The sequence below is a fragment of the Lithobates pipiens genome, unplaced genomic scaffold, assembly GCF_037356315.1.
Source record: "Lithobates pipiens isolate NorthernLeopardFrog02 unplaced genomic scaffold, aLitPip1_a1.2 Scaffold_16, whole genome shotgun sequence".
NCBI classification, from domain to species: Eukaryota; Metazoa; Chordata; class Amphibia; order Anura; family Ranidae; genus Lithobates; species Lithobates pipiens.
The window spans coordinates 368,150,264-368,164,840 of NW_027507748.1; the positions used below are offsets into that span (position 1 = coordinate 368,150,264).

Below are 14,577 nucleotides of genomic sequence, written 5' to 3' on the forward strand. Positions count from 1 at the left end.
GTCACATGGGTTGGTCACATGGGTTGATGTCACATGGGGACTATGACATCGTAAGGGGGCGGGGTCACCATGTGACCAACCCATGTGACATATACCATGTGACACCGCCCCATTGTCACTATATAAGTGGCAGCGGAGCGTGTCCCTGGCATTCCGGCCGGAGAGCTCGTCGAGTCAACATCTCCAGGAGAAGAAGAAGAAGAAGAACAAGAACGGAAGGCGGCGGCGGCGGCAGGGACGACAGCGGCGACAGAAGACCGGGCCACCGCCTGTAAAAGAGCTACAAGAAGGCGCGGTGGCCCGGCAGAAGAACCGAAGGCGGCGACAGAAGAACGGAAGGCAGCGGCGACAGAAGACCGGGCCACCGCCTGCAAAAGAGCTACAAGAAGGCGCGGTGGCCCGGCAGAAGAACCGAAGAGGGGGACAAGACCCCCGAAGTTGGGAGAAGAGGCCGGCGGCGGGGAGGAAGAAAGCCGGACTCCTCCGCTAGCAAAAGAGCTACACACAGATAGCGGAGGAGTCCGGCGAGAAGACCCCCGAAGACGGAAGACCCCCGGAGCTGTGCAATAAAATATTTTTTCCCTGTGTTGTGTTTTTTTTTTGTACTTTATTTTACAGGTGAATGGGTAGGGGTACATTGTACCCCATACTCATTCACATAGGGTGGGGGGCCGGTATCCGGGGGCCCCCTTCTTAAAGGGGGCTCCCGGATTCCGATAAGCCCCCCGCCCGCAGACCCCGACAACCAACGGCCAGGGTTGTTGGGAAGAGGCCCTTGTCCTCATCAACATGGGGACAAGGTGCTTTGGGGTGGGGGGGCCGCGCGGCCCCCCCTTCCCCAAGGCACCCCCCATGTTGAGGGCACGCGGCCTGGTACGGCTCAGGAGGGGGGGCGCGCTCGCTCGCCCCCCTTTCCTGGCCGGCCGGGTAGCGTGCTCGGACAAGGGTCTGGTGTGGACTTTGGGGGAACCCCCACGCCGATTTTTTTCGGCGTTGGGGTTCCCCTTTAAGCCCATTCCAGGCGGCGGAGCCCGCGACGTCTCCTTCGCGGGCCCCGCCTACCTGTACACGCGCTCGAAATGGGCGGACTTTCCGAGCGGGAACAGTTTGCTCATTTCGAAAGTAGCCTACACACGGGCGGACTGTTCGCTCAAACACAGTTTCAGCGGACAGTTTTTCGGAATTTCCGAAAGACTTTGTCCGTCCAACTGTCCGCTGAAACTGTCCGCTGAAAGCCCACACACGGGCGGACTGTCCGCCCAAACACTGTTCAGCGGACAAGGTTGGGCGAACAGTCCGCCCGTGTGTACGCGGCCTAACACATGAATATTCTTTGATTTAAACCATTCCATTGAAACTCTGGCTGTATGTGTAGGGTCGTTGTCCTGCTGGAATGTGAACCTCCTCTCAGGTCTTAAGTCTTTAGCAGACTCTAAGCCCTTGTACACACGGTCGGACATTCCGACAGGAAAAGTCCGATTGGACCGTGTTGTCGGATAATCTGACCGTGTGTGGGCTTCGTTAGACTTTTTCCGCCGGAATGTCCGACCAACAAAGTTTGAGAGCTGGATATAAAACTTTGTCGACTACATGATCCGATCGGAATTTGTCCGATCATTTGTAGAGAATTCCGATCGGACAAAGTACCACGCATGCTCAGATCAAATTCCTAGACCAAAGCTATTGGCTACTAGCCTGAACGTAGTCCCGTTGTAACTAAATAACGTCATCACATTCCGAACGATCTGATTTTCCGACAACTTTGTATGCAACACAAGTTTCGGACAAAATCCGTCGGAAGAAATCCGATGGATTTTGTTGTTGGAATGTCCGACCGTGTGGGCTAACAGGTTTTCTTTAAGATTACCCTGTATTTGGCTCCATCCATGTTCCTATCAACTCTGACCAGCTTCCCTATTCTGCTGAAGAATGCTGTGTTCAGGGTGATGTGCCCTGTTATGCCGCGTACACACGGGCGGATTGTATGGCGTACTTAGTCCGTCGAAACACATTTCAGCGGACAATCCGCTCGTGTGTGGGCTTCAGCGGACTTTTTCAGCGTGCAGTCCGGAGTACTAAGTATTTCGTTTTTTTCGAAATTCTGTCCGTCGTACTTTGGTTTCAGCGGACAATACGGTCGTCAGTATGCTAGTTCGACGGACTAAGAATGGCGCATGCCCAGAAAGGATTTACATGGCGGAAGGGTGCTTTGCTGTGTCTTGGACTTCCTATTTCTAGTCCCGTCGTACGTGCTGTACACGTCATCGCGCAAGCTTTTGACGGACTGTTTGTGTATCCGTGTGTGGTCAAGTCCGTTCAGTGGAAAGTACGACGGACTGTCCGTCGGATTGTATGATGGACTAAGTACGCCATACAATCCGCTCGTGTGTACGCGGCATTAGTTTTCTGCCACACATAGTGTTTTGCTTTTAGGCCAAACAGTTAAATTTTGGTCTCATCGAACCAGAGCACCTTCTTTAACATGTTGGCTGTATAGTTTTCCTGTGGGTAGATTCTCTCACCTGAGCTGAAGATTTCTGCAGCTCCTCCAGAGTTACCATGGGCCTCTTGGCTGCTTATCTCATTAATGCTTTCCTTGCCCGGCCTGTCAATTTAGGTGGACGGCCATGTGTTGGTGGGTTTACAGTTGTGCCATACTCTTTTCATTTTTGGATGATGGATTGAACAGTGCCCTGTGAGATGTTCAAAGCGTGTCATGTTTTTATATGACATAACCCTGCTTTAAACTTCTTCACAACTTTATCCCTGACCTGTCTGGGGTGTTCATTGGCCTTCATGATGCTGTTTGCTCACTAAGGCTCTCCTATTAAAAAAACAAACAAAAAACCTCTGTGGGCTTCACAGATTAGCTGTATTTATACTGAGATTAAATTACACACAGGTGGACTCTATTTACTAGTTATATGATTTATGAAGGCAATTGGTTCCACTAGATTTTAGTTAGGGGTATCAGAGTATAGGGGGCTGAATACAAATGCATACCACACTTTTCAGATGTTTTATTTGTAAAACATTTTGAAAACAATTTATCATTTTTCTTCCACTTCACAATTAAGTGTCAATTTGTGTTGGTCTATCAAATAAAATCCCAATAAAATACATTTACGTTTTTGGTTGTAACATTACAAAATGTGGAAAATTTTAAGGGGTACGAATACTTTTTCAAGGCATTGTATATACATGATCTGTGCAGAGGTGCCACCCTGTAGCAGTAAAACTGCTATAGGGTGGACCTTAAGGGGTACATTTTGTACGAATTCGTTTTTTTTTCTTTTAAATAAATACAATCTGACATAAAAAAAAAAAAAAGATATTCATCAGTATTGCCTGTGGTCCTATTGAAGATAATCTTTCTCCATTACTGACTTACCATGCCTTGTTCTACAATACATTGTTTCTCTGTGTGGAGGTAGCCATTGTGGTACAGGCAGGGCTTTGCCTTCAGCAAGGAGAACACTCAGCCACATAGTCAACATCACCATCATAACCAAATATTAATTCAAATCTTCTGAGTCTAGCAATCATACAAATTGCATTAAAGCGCTGGATATTTATCTGATGCATACTGGTTTATTGTAAACGCTGTTTCTCCTGACATTTTTTTTCAAACCAGTTTAGCAACCTTTGGTGTTTGGGAGTTTATTTCATTGGGCAGAATTTTAATTTATGATGGCCATTGAAATTAATAAATGCCAAAGTTCTAATTGCGCCTGGGAGCGTTAGGCTTTTTCTATGCCCAAAAGCTCCTCTCCTGATACTTCTGTGTTCAGAAGAGGAATTTTGACTGCTTCTGAGCTTCTCCTAAACTCTGGTAAAACGTATGTGTACATGAACACATAGGGGTTTATTTACGAAAGGCAAATCCACTTTGCACTGCAAGTGCACTTGGAAGTGCAGTCGCTCTAAATCTAAGGGGTAGATCTGAAATGAGTGGAAGCTCTGCTGATTTTATCATCCAATCATGTGCAAGCTAAAATGCTGTTTTTTTTTCCTTGCATGTCCCCCTCGGATCTACAGCGACTTTACTTCCAAGTGCGCTTGCAGTGCTAAGTGGACTTTTCTTTAGTAAATAACCCCCATAGGCTTTTATTGAGTTGAGTTCAGGGGCTTTGGCAAAAAAAATGCCAAAAGCCCATAAACATGAGTTTAGGAGCAGCAGTGTGCATGAGTGAGGCCTAAGAATAATTGTATTTCCTCTAGGAGTTGTAATTGTATTTGCATTTCTGGATTCTGGACTGGCAGCTTTTACACACCAAGTACAGTATATGCACTCTCATTTATGCATCTCATATATTTGTAGAGTTTAAAGCAGAGCTCCACCCAAAAAGGTAAATGTCTTTTTTTTACCCTACCCACTTCTACTACCACATTTGGCACTTTTGAAAGTAAGGGGGTACCTGGTTTTGCCAGTTCTGAACTGGAAGTTCACCCCCCCCCCCCCTTTTTCTCGCAGTCTTCTGGAACACATCACAGGTCCCAGAAGACTACAGGACCATTCACAAGGTGCAGTGCAACTCTGGCATGTGCAGTTGGATACAGGCTGTAAAGCCAAAAGGCTTCACTTCCTGTTTCCCTTACTAGAGATGCCAGTGCCTGCACCTGAAGCCGAATTAAGAATCGGCTCAGGTTCGCACATCGCTGAATCCCCTTATATTAAAAGTCAGCAGCTACAGTATTTGAAACTGCTGACGTTTAACTTTTTCTGAAGGAGCCTGAAGCACCTTTTTAAGATTGAATCACCACACCAGAAGATTTCCTCCACAAATATTCCAAAATAGGATAAAAGGTTTTATCATAGAGCCAATGCATTTCAGGGACTAAAACATACCCCTTCATCAGGGCTGGTTTTGAAGCACAGCGTCTGTCAGCAGATTTTTAAAAACTAAACTTGTCAGTATGAAGCTGTCTAGTTTCACTTCTTTCTTTGGGGGTTTTGATTTTGCTTGCTATAGGTAACAGGTTTACCATGGCTCCCAACTGTCCCTAATTTGCAGGGATTGCTCCTCTTTCTCTCCATGTGTCAGTCTTTTTTTTTTGGTCTGATGCATAGACCTTTATAAAGAAATGTTCTATTTAGTACCTTAAGTATTATACTGCAGTAAACCATACATCCAACCACTAAATCATTTTTTAAATACCAGTATAATAAAGTAGTGGTGAAAGGAAAAATAAAATAATTTTGTGTTTTTTTTTGTTTTAACCAATCATTTTTGGCGTATTAACCTTTAAGGTCCATTTAACTTGGTGCATTGCAGGAGTATGTCCTCTGTCTACATAGAATACCTTCTACTAATGTGTTCCTCTCTCATTTTAGAAAGTTGGTAGGTATGGGTGCACTCCTACTCCACTTAGAAGCTGGATCATCACCAAGAAATTAACCCAGTGATTGATAGATTTTGACATTGATAAATCTATTTTGGTTGTATACAGAAGTTGTTTTTATACTGTGCCTGTTAAGGCTTGTTCACACCAGATGCAGTCCAGTGTGTTTTTATTCTGCACAAAAAAAACGCTTGCAGAGTGTTTGCCATGTATTCCAATGGCACTTATTCACTCCAGTGCAGTCAACAGTAGAAGTAGAACCTGCTGCATGTTTTTGTGTACAGAACGCATCTGGAACATGGCAGAATGCATGAAAAAGCACCAGAATACACATGTCCTGAATTGTGATTAAGAAGAATGTGGGGGAAATGCACCAGAGAGCATCAAAAATATGTGTAAACATGCATGCAGAAACACATCCAGAATGCAGAAATTGTGGTGTTAACTGGCTCTTAAACAAGTGCTACAGTTTATTGGGTTGTAGTTTCTTTTTAATGTTAATATCAGAGGTGATATGCTCCCAAACTGTGTGATCATGTGAATAAATATTGGCGCAGAAGCTGTGCATTATAAAGTTCTTTAAATTAAAACTATTCATTTTCACAACTAGACAGGTGTTTGGTAAATGTCTGCCTTATGTTTTCAATTGCTTCATTTCGTCTAATCCGGTGATTGATGGGAAAGTTCGTATAATAATAACTGTGCTCTGTTTTCCTGGGGATATGTTGAAATTCACTGAACTGGTGCCTGACTGTGCATACAGCCTGCAGCCTGAGAAAGTATCGGGCACAGGTAGCGATTTGAATAGCCTTTTATGCTGACCTTATGCCACCCTTTGTTACAGAACAGAAAAATGACATCTAAAGGGAGACCTAGTAAAAGCTGCACTCTAGAACAGGCCTACCTACCCCGACTTCCTATTGAAAGATGCAAAGAAAAGCTTATCAAGGTGGCCAGGGATACCTCATTCTTTATTGTGACTGGAGACACCGGCAGTGGGAAAACTACACAGCTTCCTCAGTATCTCTACAAAGCAGGTAAATTATTTGCTTGGAGTCATTGTATTATGTATGCCCCTGAATATCCCATAGCTGTGCTGCGCGTAGTATTCTTTATAAATGTTCTTTATAAATAATCTCAGAAATAAGATTTTGCACACATTACCTTGTTTTCATACTGACCTTTATTATCACCAATTTACCTTTCCTTATGTCTCTGAGTGCCCCAGTAGCTCTCAAATCTATGGCATTTCATTTGAATGTTCAATGAGCTTTGTAGGTATCCTGAAGCTGTATTCAACTTTAACAAGCAGAAGAAGAAGACGTGGCAGCCCCAATGGAACAGGCTGAGCCCGGGGCTTTGTGCTCCTTTTACTGTCTAATGAAGGGGTCTAATGTTTGGGGTACTTCTTTACTTAGAGTTTTGATGATTCAGGCCAACGTAACTGGAAGCTGCAGTACCATTTTTTTGGACACCTAGATAGACTAAAGAGCCTGTCTGTGTGTTCCTGATGGATTTGGTCCTGCTCAGGTAAGTTGAGAAATGAGGTACTAAGTCCAGCCTTTACAAAAAGCGCACCTGCCAAAGATGAAACGGAGGAATCTTAAGATGCCATCATAATTTCTGAATTAAAATAACATTTCAAGGACCTCTTTGGTAGAAACTCTGGGGAATGTCTTAACATGACTTTGCCTGAGAACAATTGACAGAAGGGCTTCCAACACAAGAAAGCTTGAAGTTCAGAGACCCTGTGGGCCAAAGTAGTGATCTTGAGAAAAATCATCAGCAGAGAAAGATGCCAAATGAAACATGAATTGATCGAAAAAATATGGTTCTGTAACAAGGCTGTTCGGCACCAGAGAAAGAGGCCTGTTCTTGACCGCCTGGAAAAATTTCACGACCAAAGAGTTTATAGCCTAGTGGGCCAATGACAACAGTGCTGAAAACTGAACTTTAATGATGATGTAGCTCTACCACCAATATACTTCCTCTCTGCTTGGAATAATTCTGAAATTTTCTCTGGACTCTGTGGTGGGTACATTTCATATAGCTATTTGTTGGCTTGAATAGTGTGTCAATAATCGTAGTTGAAAAAGCTAACCCTTGAAACCTCTCCCTCTCAACCTACTTAGAGCCCGCATCAGCTGCTCAATACGTTAATCACAAAGCTCTGTGACCTGTGACGGAATAGGCTATCATATTAGTAAATAGGCAAGTAAGATCAACAGCAGCCTCTGCAATGAAATCTGAGGCTATTTTGTTTTTTTCTAATGCTCAGATGATCAAGTTCCTAGGTAGGCCTGAGGTAAGGGCACATTGATTGTTAGTAGTACACACTTGCAAACTCTGGAGATAGTCGTCAAGGCATGAGAATGCCTGCAGGCTGCCCCTGGTGAAGTATAAATACTTTTTAGGTCAAAATTGTATCTTCTTCTTTTAGTGGGAGGGTTACATGCTTAGCCAGGTGATGCAGAGCCCCATCCACTTTGGGAGGTGAATCCCAGGCCTCTGAACCCGCTGAACAGAAATCTGTTTGTGAGACTGGGCCTCTTGTTGGGCTTAGCGCACACCTCTTCTCTCAGCTCTTTGATTTCAAACATAAGAGTGAAAGATGACAATGTCTTTTTCACGCTTAGAAAGTACTTCCCCTACCATCTGTGGGGATCTTCAGCCTCCTCCTCCCATCCTATGGCCTCTTTGAGCTCTGAAACAAAGGGAGATGCATTAATAAAATCAAAATAAAATGGCTCAACTACTGGTTCATCTAACCACTAGTCCTCCCCTAAATGATTTCCCATTGGAGACTGTGAACAGTATTCCTCTTGAGTGTGTGTCTGCCTTTTTTTAAGGGGAGTAACCCTGCATAGACTCATCCACTGCCTCACAGATAAACGATTGCATGTCAGAATTTTCTAATTGCCTATTCATGGTCATTTTCTTGAAACGGCCCTTGCAAACAGTAGTACTGCAGCTCTGCATGTTCAGTTATGAACCTTCCTAAAGGCCCCTTAGGGAAAGGGTACCAGACATGGCTGAAGTAAGTAGTGACGTGAGGAACTTAATTGCCGACGTGAATACCTTGATCTATGTCACAGTCCCTGTGGGGAGGAGTGCTGGGAAAGAGGAGATTGATTCTATAAATAAAAATGGAATCCCTGGGTTTCCATCTGGCTTGCTCATGCTACATTATCACATATTATCACTGCTTATTATGGTATGGGGGAGGGGCAACCATTGTGATTTATGTATATGTTTTGGTGGTCTGTTTTTTACTTTTTGAAGGCTTATTGTGTATAGTATACCCATAATTTTAAATGTATTTAAAATATTAAATTTCAGAAAATAGAAAACCAAACATCTGTGAGTTTGCAGGTGCCCTAACATATATACAATGTAGACCATAGTTGAAATGTCAACATTTTTAAATTATATTCTTATAAAACATTGATCCTCAAATCCATAAAAATGCATGACATTATGATCATAGATGGCCCATTATGAAAACATATGAAAATTAAATGTTACAGTATATTAAATAATTTTGTGTATAACAGTATTTTTGTGTATAACTGTTCTTTCTTCTCTTAAGCCGGTTGCTTATATCGTTATTATTTATGAACAGGGTATTTCCAAAGCTCCTGCTTGATGGTGAGATCAGGGGGTATTTTTCAATGTTTTTTGTAGGTTTAAGAGGTGAGGTGAAACACTTAGAAATCCCATCCAAATAAATGAAACAACTTACTACTCTGCTAACGCAAACCAGTTAATTCCCAGTAGGTTGCACTCAATTTCTCTTGGGCAATTATACCAGGCTGCTCTATCTTATTCATGCATATCAATTGTTGGCAGTGAATTGTCTGTTGACAGACTGTTGTCCTAAAGCCTTACCGTTAGTATGCTCCTTTTAACAATTGTTGCGCAATTTTCCACCAACAAATGTTGGATGATAGGCTAGTAAATTTTTGGCAGACAACAGTTTCACCTCATACTTTCATATAGTCACTACACAAATCCGTGTTACAAAACTCGAAAATACAAACGCACATGCTCGGAATCGATGCTCATCAAACACGAAATTAGCAGAAAGGGCGCTCAAGAGCTGAAATTCCTCATATGTTTGCGTTTTGTGGCACGACAATTGTGTACCGTTAGTATGCAAGACAAGATCCTGGCACACTCCCTTTTGACAAAAATCTGACGCTTGGTTGGCCAACAATCGTACCGTGTGTTTGAGGCTTTAGGGATTGGCACAACCTACTGGGAATTAACTGGCTTGTGTTAGCAGAGTGGGAAATTGTTTATTTTATTTGGATGGGATTCCTAAGTGTTTCACAGAACTTGAAGTGGGACCTCTCAAACCCACAAAATGAATTGGGTAATAACCTTTTAAAAATACCCCCCTGATCTTATGATCATGCAGGACCTTGGGAAATACCTTTTCATGAATGATAAATATAAAACCTATCGGCTTAAGGGAGGAAAGCACAACAGTTAACTGAAGAAAAAATAGTTTACATACTGTAAAATGTATTATGGTATGTGTATTAATGGGCCATCTTTTGCCAGAATGTGCCAAGGAGGTGTTATAAGAATATAAAATCCTCACATTTTAACTATGGTGTATATTGTATACTGTATATGTTAGGGCATCTGTAAAATCCCATAGATGTTTGTTTTTCTATTTTCTTGGGCAGAAGTAAGGATTCATTCCCTACATATAGACTGATTAACTTTCTTGTGTTATTGCCAGGTCTCATGAAAATAGTCAAATAACTGTGATATTAAATTTATTTAAAGGGTTTGCAGAGCATGGCATTCTCGGTATCACACAGCCACGCAGAGTTGCCACTATATCTGTAGCGGAGAGGGTGTCGGAAGAAATGAATTGCTCATTGGGAAGTACTGTAGGTTACCAAGTACGATTTGATGACTGTACATCCCAGGTAGGAGTCTGTTCTAGCCTTAATTTGCTGTGTGTAATTGTTTAAAACATAATTTTTTCTCAAGCTGAACTTCTGACACTGTTTAATAAAATACAGATATATTACCTGTTTTACGTGCCAAAAGATTTGTATTTCTTTATAAAAAAGCATATCCAAGGTTGCCTTCTGTCAATCACGGACTTGTTGATTAGAAAGTTAATGTATGCATAGCCAAAAGGTTTTTTCGTTTTTGGGATAGAGTTAGGGGAAGATTAAAGCTTTTGTTACCCTAAAAAAAAAAAAAAAATCCCTTAAAGCAGGGGTTGACAAATTTGCTTGGAATCTAGGAGCCAGCTAAAAAAGTTAGGAGCCAGGTCTGTGACGGCGATCTGGACCTGTCCCTGGCCTGACATGGAGACGAGTGAGGGGAGGATAGTGCCGCCCCCCACCTGTCTCCAAGTCTTTGCCCATAGCTCTTAGAGGGACATTTTTTTTTTTATTTCTTTCAAATGACAATTTTTTTTTAAATTGCATTTTAGTGTAAATATGAGATGTGAGGTCTCTCTGACCCCAGATCTCATATACAAGAGGACCTGTCATGCTTTTTTCTATTACAAGGGATTTTTACATTCCTTGTAATAGGAATAAAAGTGACCCAAATTTATTTTTATTTTTTTAAAAGAACAGTGAAAAAAATAAAAATAAAAGTTAAAATAATAAAAAAAAATATTTTAAACGCGCCCTGTCCCGCCAAGCTTGCGTGCAGAAGCAAACGCATATATGAAAGCGGTGTTCAAACCACACATGTGAGGTATCGCTGCGATCGATAGAGTGAGAGCAATAATTCTAGCCCCAGACCTCCTCTGTCACTTAAAGTGCAACCTGTAGAATTTTTTAAACGTCGCCTATGGAGATTTTAAAGGGTAAAAGTTTGTCGCCATTCCATGAGCGGGCGCAATTTTGAAGCATGACATGTTGGGTATCGATTTACTCAACGTATAAATGATAGTGTTTTATTCCTGCGCTACCACTGGTGATCTATCAAATGTCAGGAGCTGCTGCTACTACCGGAATGGATCACACCGTATCCACTTAATATGAAACTAAAGATATGTTGGTATTGCGCTGTCCCTATATTAAATAACCCTCCGAGGGTGATAAGTATAATGCCTAGTTACATAAATCAATAGTGTAATATAAAAATATATATCTATAAATGTCTACTGAATAGTATCAAAAAGTGCAAAGTGCTACATTAAATAAAATAAAATAAACACACCACAGAGGTGATAGAATCCAAATAAATGAAAATCAAGTGAACAAAGGTAAGTAACTAAAAACAGTCTCTTAAAAGATTACTATTTTGATAAAGTGCAGAAAAAATGCAAAACAAAAAAAAAAAGTAAACGCACTACAGAGTCAATTGAAAACCTCCACGGAAACACAACTGCTTCAATTGAGTGCAAAGCCAAAAAACTGAATTGATCATAAAGTGCCAAGTGCGTCTTATAAATGTGCAAATAAGTAAACACACTCCAGAGGTGATATAAGTGAACCACCCCAATAATAAACAAATGATATACAAGAAAATAAGAAAGAATATACCTAGACCAAAAAGAGGGTACCCTCGCCTGATCACATGGGAATAAACTTTAGAATAAACAAAAAATATATATAGTAGTAAACGCACTACAGAGCCGGCTGTAACATACGTTATATCAGAATGAATCCGGCCTCTATAGATTAAATATACATATTGAAATCCATCAAAAATAAAAAGATATAAATATTCAAGTCCATAAATAAACAACAGTCTCCTTTAAGTGTAAGTGCTTTGTGCAAACTTGTGCAAATTCAACTGAGGTGTGGATCTCCCAGTGCTTAATCCCGCTGTGATCACACTTTAGTGGGCAGTGGCCCCTTACCTATAGCAAGGAGGGATTCGCATAGAGGTATATAGATTTCTTTATATGTCTTCTCTCCTGGTAAATTCGGTCACCTTCTCCTTTGAATTTTATTCTTATTGCTCCAGAGGACCCAATAGATTAATAGAGAGGGAATACCATAGTGTAGTATTTCACAAATAGCATTTATTAAAAATTTTCATACACAGGGTACTCACACATTAATAGATAGACATTCCATGAGCGGGCGCAATTTTGAAGCGTGACATGTTGGGTATCGATTTAATCAACGTAACATTGTCTTTCACAATATAAAAAAAAATTGGGTTAACTTTACTGTTGTCTTATTTTTATTTTTTTTTTATTAAAGCGGGATTCCGCTCTTTTTTTTTTTTTTTTTTCTTACCTGTGTTACAGGTGGGCGACTGCTACCTTCGCTTAGCATCCACGTCCGGCGTTTTTTTGACCCCCGGCGCGACGATTCTTTTCCTCGGGATGACTTTTAAAAAAGTGCTCTGGCGTTTTCCATTTTTAAGTGTGGGCATCTGAAGCCCACAGGCATTTACTTCCTGTGTATCGATGACGCTCGGCTCCCAGCATGCTCCGCTCCATCTCGCACATGCTCAGTGTGCAATAGTGGTAATGGCAGATACAGCTGCCTGCCCACTTTAAAAATGGCAAATTCGGACATGCCCTCATCACGTGACCGGCGTCCTAACGAAATCTCGCGAGATTTCGCAATTTCATTGTCCCCCCATGGATTCTTGGGAAATAGCTTAGAAATTTCCCAGGGACCATTGCGAGGACGATAACCACGCCTACTCCCACGGGAGGACAACCTGGAAGTCAGCAGAAACATCTGAAATAAAAGGTAAGTAAAGAATAATTTTTTTTTCAGGGTTCATTTAGGTAAGTACTCAATCTGGTGATTTTAATAAGATGAAGTTTCATTTTTAGGTACCAAACCGCTTTAAATACATTTTCCCCAAAAAAGTGCGCTTGTAAGTCCGCTGTGCAAATACGGTGTGACAGACAGTATTGCAACGACCACCATTTTATTCTCTAGGGTGTTAGAATAAAATATATATATAATGTTTAGGGGTTCTGAGTAAAGGGAAGGAAGATAGGCTGGCAGGCAGGGGAATTAGCATTGCATCCATTAGCATTGCTGGTTGTAATTCCAACGGCCACCACAAGAGGGCGCCAGATTCCAGAAGGAACCATAGGATCGTAGAAGGCCTCAAAGCCGGGGGCTCAATTACCGGCCGCCGGCGGCGGGGTCCGCGGAGACAGCATACCCCCAGCTGTGCTGCCCCAGGCGCCAAGTCGCTAATTCTAGTTGCAAATGCGACCTGGCGCCCGTGTTTTGTCGAGCCCTGCCTTAAAGCATGTTATACAGCATAGTGCTTGTGCTGTGTAATTTTTGCCCCCTGTATCACCTGAAACATATGGCTGATCTTGCCTGGTTCTGCCCTCCCCTCTGAAAAATGACCATTGTTTCTCATGGTTGCTGAACCCTGACACAGTGGTCAGCTGATGTGCCTCCGTTATCCGCAGCTCTCCTCTGTTCTCACTCCTCCCCCACCCCCCTGCCTGTCATCTTGTGACAGTGCCGATCACTCCCCTCCTGCTGCAATAATAACTATAGTATATTCTTGCCATCCCCTCTGTTAAATAACACTATGTGTCCCAGTGTCTGTGCTATATAAAAAAAGATGCTGATTTCTACCTTTATATTAGAGTGTCTCTCTGCGCTCACGTTATTGCTCACATCTCTCCTCCCCTCATCCTGGCTGGTGTCAGCAGGAGTTCTCAGACGCTCTGATATAAGGTAGAATTCAGCATCTTTTCTATATAACACAGACACTGGGACACATATCGTTATTTAATAGAGGGGATGGCTTAACCACTTTAAATCCCCTGTTCGATTTTTTTAATTATTTTTTGCTGTGAAGATTTAATTTCACTTCCTGTCCCAGAGACACAACAGAAAGTAAAGTAAGGAGTAAATCTCTACAAAACGAGACTCTCTTAGATAGTTGTCACCAAAAGAGGTGTCCATATTTTACCTTGTCCCTTCTGGTAATAACTGTGACACTGGTCACCAGGGCAAAATTAGAGGTTGAATCTACCTAACAGGGAGTAAAATCCCAGCAAAATTTTTAAAGCTAGCTAAAAAATTGTGGATATAGGAATCCTCCCTGCTGTGTCATTGTATTCTGATAGTGGGACTCCTCTGCCATCAGAATACACTGATCAATGCTGCAGCTGATTGGCTGCATGCGCTGACTGAGTGAAAATTTACCAACAAGCCAGTTCATGAGAAGTTGATTAATAGATTTAATTCTCATGAAGGTGAACGGCAGCAGGAACCAGACGATTTTCGATCCATTTATGGCCAGCTTAAT

At 42.0% G+C, this 14,577-nt stretch overlaps 1 protein-coding gene across 2 annotated transcripts in view; it reads left to right on the forward strand.

Annotated features, from left to right (window-relative positions):
- Nucleotides 1-14,577, forward strand: part of DHX40 (DEAH-box helicase 40) — a 107,170-nt gene that overhangs the window by 4,402 nt on the left and 88,191 nt on the right. For both annotated transcript variants that reach the window (XM_077482107.1, XM_077482106.1), the window contains exons 2-3: nt 6,188-6,380; nt 10,141-10,286. In XM_077482107.1, coding sequence (XP_077338233.1) covers nt 6,197-6,380; nt 10,141-10,286 — 330 coding nt within the window. In that variant the 5' untranslated portion in view covers nt 6,188-6,196. The remainder of the gene's footprint in view (nt 1-6,187; nt 6,381-10,140; nt 10,287-14,577) is intronic.